The sequence below is a fragment of the Gossypium hirsutum genome, chromosome D09 (genome assembly GCF_007990345.1).
Source record: "Gossypium hirsutum isolate 1008001.06 chromosome D09, Gossypium_hirsutum_v2.1, whole genome shotgun sequence".
Lineage (NCBI taxonomy): Eukaryota > Viridiplantae > Streptophyta > Magnoliopsida > Malvales > Malvaceae > Gossypium > Gossypium hirsutum.
In genome coordinates, this window is record NC_053445.1 from 18,407,627 (window position 1) to 18,426,067 (window position 18,441).

Genomic DNA, 18,441 nt, shown 5'->3' on the forward strand with positions numbered 1-18,441 from the left:
TCATATTTGTTTAAATTTATTTCGACTCGATTTAAAATATGGGTTTAAAATTTTGTTAAAGCCTGCCAATACTTGCAAAAGATTAATCTAAGTCTATTTTAGGTCCACTCATATTATATTTTTAATTTTTAAAAAATTATGTTATTTTAATTTAATATTTTAATTTATTAAATTTTTTATATAGTCATCTTAATATTATTTTAATGTTTACATTAGACTAATATTATATATTTAGTATAAATTTATTCTTTTATAAGTTATAAGTTACATAATACATGTATAAAATATTATGAACTTGAAAATAGATTAAACCAAACTTAGATTTTGAATGTTTGAGTTTAACTTATTTTTTAAATGAGTTTAATTTTTTTTATCTAAACTTTAATAGTTTTATTTTCTACTCTCTCGAATTTCGAGCGAGTCTTAATGCTGATAGTGCGTACGTGTGAACAGGTAGACCCCAATACTCCTCAATATTCAGTTAAGGCTTCACAATGCAATGGGAAAGCTTTTATATTTTCATTAAGCTAATTTCACGATGGATAAGTACGTTCACCCCGAAACGCAGCCGTTTATGATGATTTTGCAACTATTGTTGTAGGGTCTAGATAATGTACGTCAGGTTGGCTTGGCAAAATACTGACTTCACAACTCACTCTCTTCAAGGCTGTGTGACCCTCATTCCTTGTACTCATTTCCTACTTCAAATCTGTCTTTCAAATCACAGTCGAAGAGTCCTTGGAGTTTGTGAATGACCCTTATTGCATACAGGTAAAGGGTATCTGTTATTTACAAACATGTGGCTGTTTGGCAGAAAAGGGCCATCCGGGTTTTCGTCATCTTCCACAGCTGAGGAAGTTACACAGGGGATCGATGGCACTGGTCTCACTGCCATTGTTACAGGTTTGTCGACTTTTTAAATTTCGCATGCAGTGAGGAAACTATTTTGCTATGTTCTTGTTTCTCGCATGTAATGTAATTTTCTTACAGTTTGTTTTTCTCCTGATGATTCTGTTTTGAGTCTTTGACATTTGGATGCATATTTTTTGTTGATAGAGAATATGAGAAGTAGAAATTTTATGGTTTCTGTTCTTATGTTTGGTTCAATCGTTTTCTTATGTTTCTAACAAGCATAGTTTCTCTTTCATGGTGAACGTAATTATAGGAGCATCCAGTGGTATTGGCACTGAAACCGCACGTGTTCTTGCTCTGCGTGGTGTTCATGTAATTATGGGGGTCAGGAATGTGGCTGCTGGTAGAGATGTTAAAGAAGCAATTGTGAAGGAAATTCCAACAGCTAAAGTTGATACAATGGAATTAGATCTCAGTTCAATGGCATCTGTGAGGAAATTTGCAGCAGATTTCAGCTCCTCAGGTCACCCTCTGAATCTCCTTATGTAAGTAGACAATGAGAGTGGGCAGCCTTTTATATATCAATTCCCAGCCAGTGTAGTGACTAAGTTTATAGTCATCTGCTTGTTAAATCTGCTATTTGTGACATCAATCTCCAACTCCCAGTCTGCTTACCGATGTATACATGATTAAACAACTTCCTGCAATAGTCTTCTTAGGCAACCATTTAAAGAAGATTATAAAACTTGTTTTCTTTGCTGTCAGTAATAATGCAGGAATTATGGCAACTCCTTTCATGCTTTCAAAGGACAATATAGAACTACAGTTTGCAACCAATCACATAGGTATGTTAGCATAAACTTGATCCCAATGGCATTCTCTTCTTGACATTTTGAAGCTTGAACATACAACTCTGTAATAGAAATGGATAATCTTTTCCAGTGTTTACTTTATGGAAGCAGCCCATTTTCATAGTGATGGTGAATTTAGAACATCTAGGTATAAAAATAGTTTTTTCCATCTCGTTTTCCTCTCTCTGAACTCTAAATCTAAACATAGCTTGTTTTGCAACCTATTGTTCATGTTTTCTGTTGCATAGAGTTTGGTTATGGTTAATTGCTTCAGGAAAGGGGAGGAAAGAAACAGAAAACTAGGCCATTGTTAAAGCTTTGTTGTATAACTTTTTTTTACAAAAACAGGTCATTTTCTTTTGACAAATCTCTTGCTGGACACTATGAAGAAAGCTGCACGGACAAGCAAAAGAGAGGGAAGAATTATAAATGTCTCATCAGAAGCTCACCGTTACACTTATAAGGAAGGAATTCATTTTGACAAGATTAATGATCAATCGGGGTAACACCATACACCCTCTCTAAAATGCATTCAGTTATGCCCTTATTCTCTAATTAGAGATTCTGAGGAAAAGCAAATTTCAATGTCTTCTTGGGAAAAATACATGTTTTGTTCCGGAAGAAGAAATTGACTATTATCTCTTAAACTTTGACATGATCACTTTTCCTTAGTTAACATATGTGTAATGGTTCTTATAATGATATTCTACTATCAATGTCGTTTAGCATTACTTGTTTGATATTAAAGCAAAGTGAAATGTGTTTATGCTTATTCTAAGATACAGCTATCGGGTAACTTCCATTAAGCAGAATAAAATTATCTTTTGTCATTGCTTTTTTTTTTTTTTTTCAATTTGGTAATGTACAGGTACAGCAATTTTGCTGCATATGGCCAATCAAAACTTGCAAATGTTCTGCATGCTAATGAACTAGCTAAACGCCTAAAGGTATGTGATCTTTTCTATGGCATCGAAGATTTTGATCAGTAGTAAAGTTTCTGGTGTCTGAGGCCTTTTTGGTACATTTGAATTAGTTTAAGGTGGAGGAAGCTGAACTTGGTCCTTGACTGTCTATTAGAGGAGCCTTACAATTTTGTACACAACATGAAAGTACGGCATAAACATGAATGTTTTATAAACTCGAGCTATGTAATAAATACGACATGCACTTTTATATATGTATCGTTATAATAATCCCTGTTATGTTTATGTTTACACAGTTGGCACAATTTTATTTTATTTTTTAAATATGGGACACAACACCCATACAAGGATTGCCATATCTCAGTTGTTGCCATTTTCTGTTTCATTCTTCAGCTTGCCTCCACTTGTCTGTCTATATTTTGTGTAGCTGAAGTCCCTTTTGAAGCAGATCAAACATTTTATTTAGAAGTTTTTCTTGATGCTCAGTAGTCAATATGATTTTTATAATCTGTCTTACAAAGCACACTTTGCATAATGATGTTCTCTAATTGATTGAACAGGTAGATGGAGTGGATATAACTGCAAATTCACTTCACCCAGGAGCAATCGTCACCAATCTATTCCGTCATATGGGTCCTATTAGTGGTAACATTTTAGTGTTTGATTTTATGACTATAATTCCTTAGTTATAATTGTACATTTGCTACCTACAAAGAAAAGAAAAAAAGGAACTCTCTACATTATTAACATCGCTGCATTATATGCAGCATGCATCTCATTCTCACATTTGTTTCGGTCTTGATGCAGGTCTTGTTAATATCTTTGGTAAGATTGCACTAAAAAATGTTCAGCAGGTAATCTCCTTTTGCATAGCATTACCAATGATCATGCACTGGCAACTAATCGTAGCATATAGCCTTCGATCTATCATTCTTACTATGTACTTTAAAAATATTTGATAGTCTTTCATGCTGGAAATTGGAGGGTTTGTGATACGGGGTTGCGCGCGGACCAAGATCGAGTTGCCAAGTCACGAGAAACTCCTACGAAAACCCTAAACAATTAGATCTGAAACGAAACAGAAAATTAAAAAGATTAGATTTTTGAATTTTCAGATCTGAAATAAAATCCCCAAATCAGCAAAGAATCAAATTGAGAATAGAAATAAGTGTTAGGGTTCTTGAAACCCTCAAGGAGATTATGATTCTGCCCAATTGAACACCAAGATAGTTTTCCCCAAATTTCGACAATCTAATTTCACCCAAAAAGAGTATGGAAAAACCCTAGAAATTGGGGATTTTTGGGCTGATTCCTTAAGATAGAAAAAGGCTGAAAACACAATAAGAACAGAAAATAGATTAGATAATGATTCAGCACAAGTAGAAATAAAGAAAGAATTGACAGTAAGAAATTAAAAGATAAGTCCTAAGAAGCCTTGAAATCTCGAAAGATCTCACAACTCCCTTCAAACGGCTCTAATCTCCCCTCCAAAGAATATCAATGGCAAGAAGAAGGTTGAAGATGGCTCCCACAATCAAAAAGATTGTTAAAACAACTTCTAAAGAAAACTCAAGAGAAAATCCTTGAAGAACTCAAAGAGAATTTTCACTCAAATCAAATCTGAAATTTTCAATGTAATTATAATGTAATGTAGGGTGGCTGGCCAAGCCATATAAATAGGCCTTTCAAATGTTTTCCTAATTTAATTAGAACACTAAAACTAAAACTAAAAAAAACTCCTAATTATTTTAATATGGAAATTCGGCCAAGGGTCTTTTATTTGGGACTCTTGGATAAACATTTAAACTAAGTAAAATAAATAAATAAATAAAAATAAAACTTTACAACTTGGGCCACTTTGACAATTTGGCCTGATTTTCAACTAAGTATGGGTGGATTTCTTGATTGGGCTTGGAATCTTCTTATTGGGCCTTGCCCTCAAGAATTTGGGCTTTTGTGACTCGTATCATTCCCCCCTTCCTCAAAAAGATTCGTCCTCGAATCTGAAAAATCAAATGAACTCGACTTTCCTCTATCGAACGGGACTAATGGCAATTGAGTCCACTGAAAAGAATAGCCATGAGATAGTAAATAGCAACGGAAACAAGCTTGTAGTCCAATCATAAGCATAACAGAACAGGTATAACGCATGTGAATGGACAGATTCAGATTACCATGCAAACAATCTAATTTACTCACCACTGCCTCGTCAAATATTTGAAACAAAGATGGACATGTTTTAAGGCATTCAGTCGTCTCACATTGTTCCCACAAACCATGAATAAATTGCGAGTAATAAATCAAATGGTAAACATAATCGTCACAAGTAGGTATTTGAAAAGATTTACATGGTTCACAGAGTTGCATAATCATACCATGCATTAATCGACGGTCTATAGATTCACTCACACATGCATTATCAAAAACAAGAATCTTTTTATCAACCATCAAAACAGATAGATCATCAATAAATAAAATAGGACAGTCAAGCACGTTTCGATCTAAGTGTTCATCAACACGATCTTTATCACTATCCGAGGAGTACAAAAGTGTTTCAAAGGTTTCAAGCATCTTACCTCGATAAGCAAAAGAATAAGGGTCGATTTTACCTTTTTCATTTAAAACAAACCTTCGTTCATCGGGGGCATAGTGTAGTCGAATCTCCGTTGTTGAGTTAACCTTTGTCAAATGGAACTCAAACTTCATGTACAACCACATAAACTGTTTAAGGCAAGAATATAAATTGAAAACAAATTTGGCAAATTTCGTTACCTTATTCTCCAAAACAGATTTGGACAAATTCAAGGATTTTACACAAGGTAAATCAAGAGAATAACAAATCACGCTTCTTTTCGTAATGACTTCATCAACCACAATCGAAGAGTAACAATTAATCGGATCAAAATGATGGGATCTTTTAAGAACTAAGTCACCACAAGTTTTATCAATAATTTTCAAATCTGCACTGGACTCGGTTTCTAAAATTTCCTTACCTCGCTTACCTTCGGGATCATGTAGTGTGATTTCATCTTTGCTTAAGTTGATCGTATGAAAGCGTCTTTCATTTGAGAGGTATTGAAGTTGAAAGTTATCTTTCGATCTTTCGGGAACCTGAAAAGTAGCAACACAAGAAAAATTCATATCTTGGTTAGTGGAAACATTCCTCACTAGCCTTTCCTCGTCTTTTCTTTTGTTTCTTTTTCTAACTCATTTTCTCTTCTTTCTTCAACTTCTTTTTCAATTTTCTTTTCTGTTTCACATTCCTTTTCACTCTCAATCTCTTTTTGCTCTTTTTCATTCTCTTTTTCTTTTTCCTCACTTGTTTTAACAGAATTTCTCAGTTTGATTTGGTCCTCATGGACTTGTTCCGGAGTGAGCGGCACTAAGGTAAGTTTCTTTCCTTGATGCTTGAAAGAATACCTATTGGTACGACCATCGTGAGTGACTTTTCGATCCAGTTGCCATGGTTCTCCTAGCAACAAATGGCAGGCTTGAATAGGCATTACGTCGCACACAACTTCGTCTTGATACTTACCGATAGAAAAGGCAATGCGCACTTGTTGAGTGACCCTAAATTGGCCTTCGTTGCTAAGCCCTTGTAGTTGATAAGGTTGTGGATGCTTGGTAGTGGTTAAGCAAAGCTTTTCCACCATCGTCGTGCTGGCTATGTTCGAGCAACTTTCACCATCAATAATAACTCTACAAAGCTTACCTTGTACATGGCAGCGAGTATGAAAGAGATGTTCTCGTTGCTGCTCGCTCCTTGGTTTTGCCAAAGATGATTGTCCACGATCATGAAAATCATCATCCATTCTAGTGACACGTCGAGGGCCGCGCCTTTGGGGTTGGTTATCCCTATCTTCCTTAATTGGATCTCGATATTGATGTTTTTGATTCACTCGTACCTCATTCAAAGTAGTATTCAATGCTTGAAGTGTAGCATTTATTTGTGTGATTGCAGCAGTATGTCCATCTAACTGTTGTTGGACTTTCATAAGTGCATCATTATTATCACCTTTAGACATCTTCAAAACCTGTAAAAAATAAACACTCAACACTCAAAAATAAAAGTTAGCAAACCTCACCATTAATCACTCAAAAAGAAAATTCAAATTCTCAATGAGGTCGAATTCAATCTTGTGAGTTCTTTATCAGAGTTTATATCAACCAATTAGAGAGTGTGAACCAAACTACCAAAGAATCCTAATTTGCACTAGGATGCCAAAAACTGACGAGACACCAATTGATTCGTGTTGCACCGAGGAAGAAGTTGTGCACACGTTTAAATCCTACTAACACAAGAAACAAGAAGGTGTTAGATAACGTAAAGGAAGAATAAAGGTAAACAAATGAAAACCTACAGCTAAGAATCAATAAAAATTGCTGAAAACAGAAAACCCGAAAAACTGCGGAGTAACTTGACAACTTCGTTCGAGGTGTTCCCGATCTCCAAAAATCACGAAATTAAATCTGGAGTGTCCTTATATATTTAATTTTTGATCTGAAAAATTTGGGCACCAAATTCAACCCGCTGAATATTTTTTTAATTTTTTATTGGATTTCATCTTTTTTCAATTTTTTGACTTTTTCGACTTATATTTTTGCGGGAAATATTTTTGTATATTCAATAACAGTGCCAAAAATATGTATGTAAAATTTCAGATCAATCAGAAAACGTTTACCCACTCAAATGAATTTTTTTCGAAAATTTTTCTGGGTAAAACTGCTGTTTGTAATTTAAAAAATAGAGATCAGTTTAGAAATCAACCAAGAACACCCAAAACGCCCAAAATCTGATACCAAATGATACGGGGTTGCGCGCGGACCAAGATCGAGTTGCCAAGTCACGAGAAACTCCTACGAAAACCCTAAACAATTAGATCTGAAACGAAACAGAAAATTAAAAAGATTAGATTTTTGAATTTTAAGATCTGAAATAAAATCCCCAAATCAGCAAAGAATCAAATTGAGAATAGAAATAAGTGTTAGGGTTCTTGAAACCCTCAAGGAGATTATGATTCTGCCCAATTGAACACCAAGATAGTTTTCCCCAAATTTCGACAATCTAATTTCACCCAAAAAGAGTATGGAAAAACCCTAGAAATTGGGGATTTTTGGGCTGATTCCTTAAGATAGAAAAAGGCTGAAAACACAATAAGAACAGAAAATAGATTAGATAATGATTCAGCACAAGTAGAAATAAAGAAAGAATTGACAGTAAGAAATTAAAAGATAAGTCCTAAGAAGCCTTGAAATCTCGAAAGATCTCACAACTCCCTTCAAACGGCTCTAATCTCCCCTCCAAAGAATATCAATGGCAAGAAGAAGGTTGAAGATGGCTCCCACAATCAAAAGATTGTTAAAACAACTTCTAAAGAAAACTCAAGAGAAAATCCTTGAAGAACTCAAAGAGAATTTTCACTCAAATCAAATCTGAAATTTTCAATGTAATTATAATGTAATGTAGGGTGGCTGGCCAAGCCATATAAATAGGCCTTTCAAATGTTTTCCTAATTTAATTAGAACACTAAAACTAAAACTAAAAAAAAAACTCCTAATTATTTTAATATGGAAATTCGGCCAAGGGTCTTTTATTTGGGACTCTTGGATAAACATTTAAACTAAGTAAAATAAATAAATAAATAAAAATAAAACTTTACAACTTGGGCCACTTTGACAATTTGGCCTGATTTTCAACTAAGTATGGGTGGATTTCTTGATTGGGCTTGGAATCTTCTTATTGGGCCTTGCCCTCAAGAATTTGGGCTTTTGTGACTCGTATCAGTTTGGGTTTAAGCTCAAGGACCTCATGCTATTTGAATAGAAAGATCGAAAACAATACTCGGTTGGTTCATGCAACCATCCATAACAGGTGGTATTCTGCTGATTTGGGGTTCGAATCCCAATATCTGCAAGTTCCTCCCCTATCACTGAGGTGAGGCTCATACATTTTATTGTAACTAGTAAAGTATTTAGACTAATAAAGTATGTCAAAATATTTAGACTAATAAAGTATGTCAAAATTAAAATATAAAAATTAAATCTCAAATTTGAATGAAATATTGAAATCAAATTGAAATTTAATCATTTTTATATAATCTCAAAGGATTAGAGTTGAAATTTAGCAATTATCTTTTTTCATGTAAAAAACAATGGACAGGTGGCGAAAGGACTTAGGGCCTTCCTTTCTATAAATAGTAGTAATGCTCATTCTCATACTCATGGCATGTTATGCATCATTAGAGGCTGTGGCTAACTGGGGCGCGGGAAAAAAACATTTTTGACTATAAAATTATAATTTAGTAAATGTTTAAATTATATTTTTACCTCATAAATTAATAAAATTTTAATTTAATCCTTTAAAAAAATTATATTTAAAAATTTATAAAGATATAAACTAATACAATTATAAAATTACATTTTAACTTTCATAAAAATACATAATTTTAAATTTTTTTCTAGCTTTGCCTTTGTGCATCATGTTGTTTGTAAAATTGCTGCAATTGTTGGGGAGTCCACTGAAATGCCCATTCTTTCTAAATGCAATACTATACTTTTATCTGGTTACAGGGAGCTGCCACAACATGCTATGTGGCATTGCATCCACAAGTAAAGGGTAGAAGTGGTGAATACTTCAAGGACAGTAATATAGGCCAAGCAAGTGCACATGGAAGGAATGCTGAGTTGGCCAAGAAACTCTGGGATTTCAGCATGAAGATGGTTAAATAAGAAAAGTATATAGCCAGTGGCAATCGCATATGAACCAAAATTATGTATTAGAATTGTAGGCCCAATACAGTCCGTTAGAAAAAGAAGCCACAATCTTAAGAGGTGGAGTTGGAGTGAAAGTAGTGCGCTCCTTTATTCTAAACTTATAATTAAAAGGATAATTCTATTATATAGCTCAAGGTTTATTTTAGGATAAGATTTGTTATTTGATATGTCAAGTATTAAATTGGAGAGTTTGTCCTCGAATTAGACTCTTCATTTGAAAATATATATCTTAGTCTCAAACATTTCACTGCCGGGAAATGAAAGATGGGCACTTCCAACTAGAGGTGATCATGGCCGGGCTGGGTCCAAAAAATTTCAGCCCATGTTTTAGGCTCAAGCTCAGCCCGAAATATGGGCCTAGAATTTTGTCCAAGTCCGGTCCGGAAAAAAATTCCTAAGCTCGAATTCTGCCCGGCCCGGCCCATTTTTTAATAAACACCAAAAATTTATTTTAAAAATAAAAAAATATTTTAAAAATATTTTAAAATTTTTAAAAATAAATATTTATTATATATTTGGGTCGGGCCGGGTCCGGACCAAAAAAGTGGTGTCCGAAAATAGGCCTCGTTTTTTTGCCCAAACCCATATTTCGGGCCTATATTTTTACCCGAACTCTCCCATATTTCGAGCGAACCATCAGGCCGAGCCGCCCAGCCCATGATCACCTCTGCTTCCAACTTACAAATCATAGACTAAGACATATATCCCTCATCCATTGACCAAGACAGTTGATCCCATTACCACTCACCAATCGTCATAGCTCTTAAAAAAGAACCTAATATTAAAAATATATTATATTTATCAAAATTTAATTTAATAATAATTAAAACAATTTATAATTAACAATATTTTTATTATTTTTTAATTTAAAATAATTTAATACAAATATTGAAGATAAAAAAAGTAAGTAGGATAATAATTAATTAATAATGGTAAAATTGTCCCTTAAAATTCATTTAATAAATAAAACTTTAGTGTAATTCTTCATCAAAACCTTTGGGAATAAATGGGTATTTTTCAAGCAACTGAATTTCAGGTTTAAATATTTTACCATAAAATGAAGCCCAGTTAGCAAGCCGACGTGGCAGCGGCAGCGGCAGCGGCAGCGGGTCCATCAACTGAAGTCCCTTTGTGTTGATACACAATACGGGATTGAATGAATTATAACGATTCTTTGCGGAAAAAGTAGCCGTTGTCGCTTTTCATAAACTCTAGAGTCTAGATAGATATATTCCTTAAATAAAGATTAAAAGTACTCTAAACTCCAAAGGCGAATACATCTGCTTATGTTCTCCTAATCGTCAATGTTGTATATGCTTGTCGATTCATCCAATTATCTTCGATCAATCTCTCTCTTGAACATCTACAGCCATAGCTTCTTTACTCCCGCATTTCTCTAGTTTTTTTCATTTGATTTTAGTTCTGCTATCATTCTTTCTTTTTTTAATAAAAAATTTTGATTTGAATTTTGCAGGTTCAGGGTTCGTATATACAAATAATTCTTTAGGGCTTTGCTTACTCATTTCTTGAAGGGTCTTTTTCTTTTGTTTGTTTGTTTAATTTTTGTTATTTTTTTATTATATTTGTTTGACACTATGGATGCAGGACCTTTGAATCCTTTTTCAAAATTGAGGGGACGATCCAGATGCCCACTTCAGGAACAGATTCTCCAGAGAATAAATTCTAAAGAAAATGTAACTATCCTAACTTAATACTTTTTTTTATTTAATTATTGCAAAGCAGGGTTTTCTTGCCCTTGATTTACATGGGTTTTCAATTTCACAAAGGGATACGAGTAAATCTTGGTCTTGAATGATTTTAGGAAACACGTTTGTTTAAATTAAGACTTCAATTTTACAGCTTGATAAATTAGACTTTGTGATGACATGCAATTTGAATGCTTTCTTGTCCTTGATTTATATGGTTTTCCAATCACACAAAGGAATATAAGTAAATAGTAATGAAACCTTGGGTCTTAAATTTTGATTCTAGGAAACAGATTTGTTTAAATAAGACTTCAATTTTACAGCATGATAAATTAGATTTTGTGATGACATTCACATGAATGCTTTCTTGTCCTTTATTTATATGGTTTTCCAATTTCACAATGGAATATACTTAAATGGTAATGAAACCTTTGTCTTAAAATTTTATTTTAGGAAACTGATTTGCTTAAAATTATATCTTGATAAATTACACTTTGTAATGACATTCAAATTGAACGTTTTCTTTGTACTGGCAGCTGGATAGATTCATACCAAATCGTTCAGCAATGGACTATGATTATGCACATTACATGCTGACTGAAGGGAGGAAGATCAAAGAGAACCAGACAGTTTTCTCACCAGCCAGGGACGCCTATAGGATGCAGCTAGCTGAGGACTCGAATCTTGGCTTTCAAGAACAAGCTACCAACACCTGTTGAACTCTTCCCTTCCGACCACACAACTTCTGTTCACCCAGTGAAACCTTTGAAGCCCCGAAGACACATTCCCCAGGTAAGCAGAACATGCTACATATGCAATTTAACTAGTTTGGACTTTGGACATTAGGTTTTGGTTCCACAGACGCTAATGCATTGTGATCATCATTTGGTTCTTCAGAGCTCTGAGAGAACATTGGATGCTCCTGACCTTATGGATGACTTTTACTTGAATTTATTGGACTGGGGCAGCAGCAATGTTCTTGCAATAGCACTTGGAAACACAGTTTATTTGTGGGATGCTTCATATAGTTCTACCTCAGAACTTGTTACCATTGATGATGACAATGGCCCGGTAACAAGTGTGAGTTGGGCTCCTGATGGTCGGCATATTGCCATTGGTTTGAACAATTCTGAAGTACAGTTATGGGATTCTGCTTCAAACCGGCAGGTTTGTATAATCTCTAAATATTAGCAGTTTCTTTTTGTTTCCCAGTTCTGTCATTTATTCTGACACAATCCTTTACTTTCTAATGCTTGCAGTTGCGCACTCTGAGAGGTTGTCACCGATCAAGATTGGGTTCAATGGCATGGACCAGTCACATTCTTACAACTGGAGGAATGGATGGTATGATAGTTAACAATGATGTAAGGATTAGATCCCATGTTGTTAAAACCTACAGAGGACATCGGCAAGAAGTTTGTGGGCTGAAATGGTCAGCTTCTGGACAACAACTGGCCAGTGGAGGCAATGATAATCTTGTTCACATATGGGATATGTCCAAGGCATCTTCAAATTCACCAACACAACGGATACACAGGCTGGAGGATCATACTTCTGCTGTTAAAGCCCTTGCCTGGTGCCCTTTCCAGAGCAATTTGCTGGCCTCTGGCGGAGGTGGAGGTGATCGAACCATAAATTTTGGAACACACATAGAGGTGCATGCCTAAATTCAGTGGACACTGGCTCTCAAGTTTGTGCTTTGCTGTGGAACAAGAATGAGAGGGAGCTTCTGAGCTCTCATGGATTTACTCAGAATCAGTTAATTCTTTGGAAATACCCATCAATGGTGAAGATGGCAGAGATAATGGGTCATACATCTAAAGTTCTTCACATCAAAGCCCGAATGGTTGCACAGTGGCTTCAGCTGCAGAGGATGAGACACTAAGATTCTGGAATGTTTTTGGGGTCCCAGAAGTGGCTAAATGATACGACCATGCCCCGGGCACACTTTTGGATCAGCTCCCTAAGCATTGTTTGCAAATCCATGCGAGCTGAATTAGTTCAATTTCATTTCGTTAAGCTCCGTTTAGCTCGTTTCCAGCTCACTCGAGCTCAAGTCAACTCACTCAAGCTCAATTCAGCTCAATCTTAACCCAATGAGCTTATTTTTAGCTTTCTTTAGCTTGCATTTATTTTGCTGAAATAAACCATTTAATTTGTCATTAGTTAAATTAGTTGTTTATCTTAAGTTAGTTAATTTGTTAAAATCTGGACAAATAATTAATTAAGTGTTTTAATTATATCTAAATTAAATACTTAATTAATTATGATGTTTTAAATATGTCTAAAATTGTTAATATGTATGGCCAAATTTAATGTGCAAATTATTGAGTTCATATGCTGCTAATTTAATGTGTTTGAAATGCATTTAACTTGCTGATTTAATTTGCTGCAGGTTCATGAACGGATTGGTGCAATGTATGGGAGTGTGCATGCACAATTGAGGTTCAATGGATGGCATTTAAAGGAGCACATGCATTTGGGACGTTCATGCAAGAGGGAGTTGCTAAAAGTTCATGTATTTGAAGATTCATGGATCATATTTATGGGGGAAAATACATGGGACGTTTCATGCATGATTCATGCATTTTCAAGATGACCATTCAAGTATTTTAGGCACATTAATGCCTCATTCAGCCAAGGGAGATGTAGGATCATTAAAGAGCTGCACATTCATGGAATTATGGAGATTCTTCAAGGCTAAGGATGCATGAATGCATCAAGTGAAGCATCATGATGGTTCGGCCAATTCATGTACCATCTTCAAGCATGAACTGGATTTTAATGCTATTTGTGTGAACATGTTAAATACCTGTGTGAACAGAATTTAAGTTAGTGTGAACAACATAGATGCCGAATATCAATAGGCATTTTAGGCTTATAAATAGCTTACTTATTTATTGTAAAAGGTGACAGAATTTGATTATTGAAAACTTGATTGTGAGGTTTCCTCCTATCCTATTTCGTACGAGTCTCGTTCTGACTTATCTAGCTCGCTAGTGGCGTCAACCCGACTTCTTGAACTTATCACCATTCTGGTGTGGCGTTCATCCACCTTTTTATACCTTTGGTTCCTACCTCTCTATAGGTAACGGGTCAAGGTCCATCTTCGACAATCCATTTAATCCACCTTGAGCAATATAAGTCCCGGGGCAATACTTCATATAGTATTGAATCGTTCTTCGCTTGAGTTCTATTTTTCCATTCCATTTTAACTATTAAATTATAAACAATATTTCTTTATTTCACCGAGCCTATCAAACATCTATCCAAACCATCTTTTGAACCCATTTTCTCAACTTCCGCTATAAAAAAATCATCTAACTCCATCTATCTACAAAATCGAACAAACTTCTCGTCGACGATCGGGCAATCAAGTGAATCGACTCAATCAACTGAGCCGGATCACATCATTTGGTATCAGAGCTACTAAAACGAGGAGTGCCGACATTCGTATCAAGCTCGGAGTAGGTTCGTAACGAAAAAAAAAGTCAAAAAAATCAAAAAAAATTTGAGTTGGAATTTAATTTTTTTTTCTTTTTTTCTCTTCCTTGTATTTTGTTTACTATTGTATTGGATTTAAAAAAGAGAAGAAATTCAAAAAAAATTCAAAAAAATCAAAAAAAAATCAAAAAAAAAGAAGTGACAAAAAAATCGAGTTAAAAAAAGAAGAAAAAAAAGTGAAAAGTCTTGCGAGTTTTTATCATTATCACTTATTACTCCGATCATCAAGTTTTCCCTTCCTACCATTATTTACCCATCCCAACGCCACACTTTAAACCAATTTTCTTCTTTATTCAGCCTACCCTACACCCGACATTATCCCTTGTAACCAATTTGAAATCGACCCTCAAGCAGCAAATTAAGTCTACCGAGACAAATCACGAAATTGTGAGAAGAGGTTGAGTGGAAAAAGGCACGAGTGAAATTACATCAAAGAAAAAGCCAAAATTTGAATGTAAACACGAGTGCGAGTGAAAATCATTATTTCCTTTTCGAGCGAATTTGTGAGGTTTGTGGTAAGGTATTTATTTTCTTTATTATTTTTTTTAACATCTTCTTGTCATTACTTAATCATGTCTCGAGAAACATTTCCCGAATCAGAATTCCAATATTTGATGCAAGAGATGCATAGAATGGTGAAATCAAAATTTGATAAATTGCATGATCGATTGGATCGAGTGGAGGAAAGAGCCCGATGGAAGCCAAACTCACCAGGTGAAGAGACGGAGACAAGATCATCACGAAGGCACACATCCATTGATTTTTTGGGAAGAGATTCATACCATGATTCCTATTCAACGAGGAACTCAAGACGAAGCAAAGCAAGTTTTGAGTTTAAAGCTTTCCGAGGTGACGAACGAGAAATCACAAGTAGTCCTTCGTATGCACCGAGGTATTCGTCCGCCAAGAATCAATCTCGAAGAGGTGATCATTTTTTGTATGAAAGTCATTCCAGTTATACCCAACGAGAGTCATTTCGTGCTGATTCATTTGTAACATCTCCATCCTATAATGAAAGAGCGAGGCAAAAAGAAAAAGAAATAAGAAGAAAGGAAAGACAAGAAATGTTGATGAGAGAAAATGAGCATATATGGAATGAAATCGAGAGACGAAAAAAAGAAATGAAAGAAAAGGAACAAGAAATTGAAAAAGAGAGTGAGATTGAAGAAAGAAACGAGAGTGTAAAAGAAACGAGTGTCATGGAAAAAGAAATTGAGATTGAAAAAGGATGTGAAAAAGAGAAAGAAATCGAAAAATAAATTGAGATTGAACAAAAGTGTGAGGAAAAAGAGAAAATTGAAAAAGAAAGAAAAGACAATGAGTTAGAAAAAAAAACGAGAGAAAAGGAGGCAAAAGAGCAAGAAAAAGTGAGGAATCTGTTTACTAAACCACATGAGAATTTGTCTTGTTTTGTTTCCTCTTTTCAGGTCTCCGGAAGGCCAAGTGACGATAATTTTCAACTCCAATACCTCTCGAAGGAGAGAAGGTTCATTTTGGCTGAAAAAGGTAATGTTCTCAACGATCCTAGTTCGCCTATGCCAAAAGGTAAGCAAGGTATGAATGTTGAAAATTTTAAAGCACTTCTGCCTTACTCGATTGTTGATGGACACACTGTTGATGATTTGGTCTTTAGAAAGAATCTGAACTTTGACGTGGCTATTTGTCATTCTTTGATTGATGATGATCCATTTGTTTTGTCTAATGATAAGAAGATTCTTGCTTTTGAAAAATATCATTTTGATGGTATTGGTTGTTTATCTTTAACTTGCAATGGAATGCATGTTTTGGATGCGCAAGATGAAAGTCCATATAAAATGTTCATTCTCACTGATCATGTTGAAAAGGAATGGAAATGTATTGATGAATACGCCATTGGCAAGATTTTTGATGAAGAGCGAATAAATCAGCACCAACAAAATCTGGAATTGTGTGATCAAAAGTTGACATATCATCTGCTTGGTTGTGTTGATCATGTGGATTATCTAATTTTTGTTGTGAAATTTCCATGTTTTTGTAAATCTTTTCGAATGAAATTTAAAGGGTTTGCTTGTTTGAATTTGAGTATGTTAACACCCTCGTTGTTTAATTTGTGTAAATTGTTGGAGATAAAAGGATTCTTTTTGCCATTTGGATCGAGTAGTCAAAATCATGTCTTTAATCCTGGAGTTTGCTATTATGAATCATCCATGAAAGAAAGCAAGCATCGTAAAATTTGTTTGAATGAATGTGTAAACAATCTTTGTTTGTATGATACTTTGTCTTTAAGTTTGAAAATGAGCCATGTGAATCTTGTTGGTTTGTTAAGTCAAAATCAAAATTTTGTTTTCGGAGGATGTTCTCAACTGTGGACTAAAAGATCCGAACATGTTTTGAATGATAATGATTTTGAGTTGCTTAGTGCTCTTTCTATGAAGTCGGTCATGAAATTGCCAAATCAAATTGAAATGGCAAGAGAAAATTTTGTCTTTGACCTCGGTGAACACCATTCTATATCATTGCCTAAGGTAATCGAACCATGGAAAGTTGACTTCCAAAACCATAGCTATCAAATGCCTTGTGATTTATGTTTGTTTCCGTCGAAGAAAAAGGTAAGAACGATTTCTATTTTCGACCCCGGTATTGGATTATTTGTTCAAACTGTGAATCAAATCTCAAAAAGTTCCTTTGTGTTTAATCTTCATCGTGTCACTAATTCGTTTTATTCTTTTAAAGGTGACAATGTGAAGTGGTACCCTCCTAAAGAGGGAGGGCATGCGAATGAGCTTCTTTTGATCCGAGTTAATTGTGGCTTTCAGAATCTTCAACGATTTTTCGCGAGTAAATGGCCCGATTTGGGGACAAATCACTTTAAAGAGGGAGGGGATGATACGACCATGCCCCGGGCACACTTTTGGATCAGCTCCCTAAGCATTGTTTGCAAATCCATGCGAGCTGAATTAGTTCAATTTCATTTCGTTAAGCTCCGTTTAGCTCGTTTCCAGCTCACTCGAGCTCAAGTCAACTCACTCAAGCTCAATTTAGCTCAATCTTAACCCAATGAGCTTATTTTTAGCTTTCTTTAGCTTGCATTTATTTTGCTGAAATAAACCATTTAATTTGTCATTAGTTAAATTAGTTGTTTATCTTAAGTTAGTTAATTTGTTAAAATCTGGACAAATAATTAATTAAGTGTTTTAATTATATCTAAATTAAATACTTAATTAATTATGATGTTTTAAATATGTCTAAAATTGTTAATATGTATGGCCAAATTTAATGTGCAAATTATTGAGTTCATATGCTGCTAATTTAATGTGTTTGAAATGCATTTAACTTGCTGATTTAATTTGCTGCTGGTTCATGAACGGATTGGTGCAATGTATGGGAGTGTGCATGCACAATTGAGGTTCAATGGATGGCATTTAAAGGAGCACATGCATTTGGGACGTTCATGCAAGAGGGAGTTGCTAAAAGTTCATGTATTTGAAGATTCATGGATCATATTTATGGGGGAAAATACATGAGACGTTTCATGCATGATTCATGCATTTTCAAGATGACCATTCAAGTATTTTAGGCACATTAATGCCTCATTCAGCCAAGGGAGATGTAGGATCATTAAAGAGCTGCACATTCATGGAATTATGGAGATTCTTCAAGGCTAAGGATGCATGAATACATCAAGTGAAGCATCATGATGGTTCGGCCAATTCATGTACCATCTTCAAGCATGAACTGGATTTTAATGCTATTTGTGTGAACATGTTAAATACCTGTGTGAACAGAATTTAAGTTAGTGTGAACAACATAGATGCCGAATATCAATAGGCATTTTAGGCTTATAAATAGCTT

At 34.8% G+C, this 18,441-nt stretch overlaps 1 protein-coding gene and 1 pseudogene across 2 annotated transcripts; both read left to right on the forward strand.

The window, feature by feature from the left end:
• Positions 1 to 545: 545 nt before the first annotated feature.
• Positions 546 to 9,545, forward strand: LOC107901446 (short-chain dehydrogenase TIC 32, chloroplastic). Of its 2 annotated transcripts, none has more exons than XM_016827463.2 (8): positions 546 to 903; positions 1,166 to 1,397; positions 1,618 to 1,697; positions 2,052 to 2,205; positions 2,572 to 2,650; positions 3,187 to 3,271; positions 3,434 to 3,480; positions 9,197 to 9,545. In XM_016827463.2, the coding sequence occupies exons 1-8, from the start codon at positions 798 to 800 to the stop codon at positions 9,353 to 9,355; spliced, it is 942 nt and encodes a 313-aa protein (XP_016682952.2). In that variant the 5' UTR covers positions 546 to 797; the 3' UTR covers positions 9,356 to 9,545. The 2 variants fall into 2 exon arrangements, with proteins under 2 accessions (XP_016682952.2, XP_040957635.1); XM_041101701.1 differs by having other exon boundaries at positions 554 to 903; positions 2,578 to 2,650.
• Positions 9,546 to 10,441: 896 nt separating this feature from the next.
• LOC107901462 (cell division cycle 20.1, cofactor of APC complex-like) lies at positions 10,442 to 13,116 on the forward strand (annotated as a pseudogene).
• Positions 13,117 to 18,441: the final 5,325 nt, after the last annotated feature.

What these genes read in the sequence shown, in the direction of transcription:
- LOC107901446 (XM_016827463.2), top strand. Translation starts at nt 798, where the DNA reads ATGTGGCTGTTTGGCAGAAAAGGGCCATCCGGGTTTTCGTCATCTTCC. An exon ending in CACCCTCTGAATCTCCTTAT is followed by an intron (nt 1,398 to 1,617) that starts GTAAGTAGACAA and finishes CTTTGCTGTCAG; the next exon opens with TAATAATGCAGGAATTATGG. An exon ending in TCATATGGGTCCTATTAGTG is followed by an intron (nt 3,272 to 3,433) that starts GTAACATTTTAG and finishes GTCTTGATGCAG; the next exon opens with GTCTTGTTAATATCTTTGGT.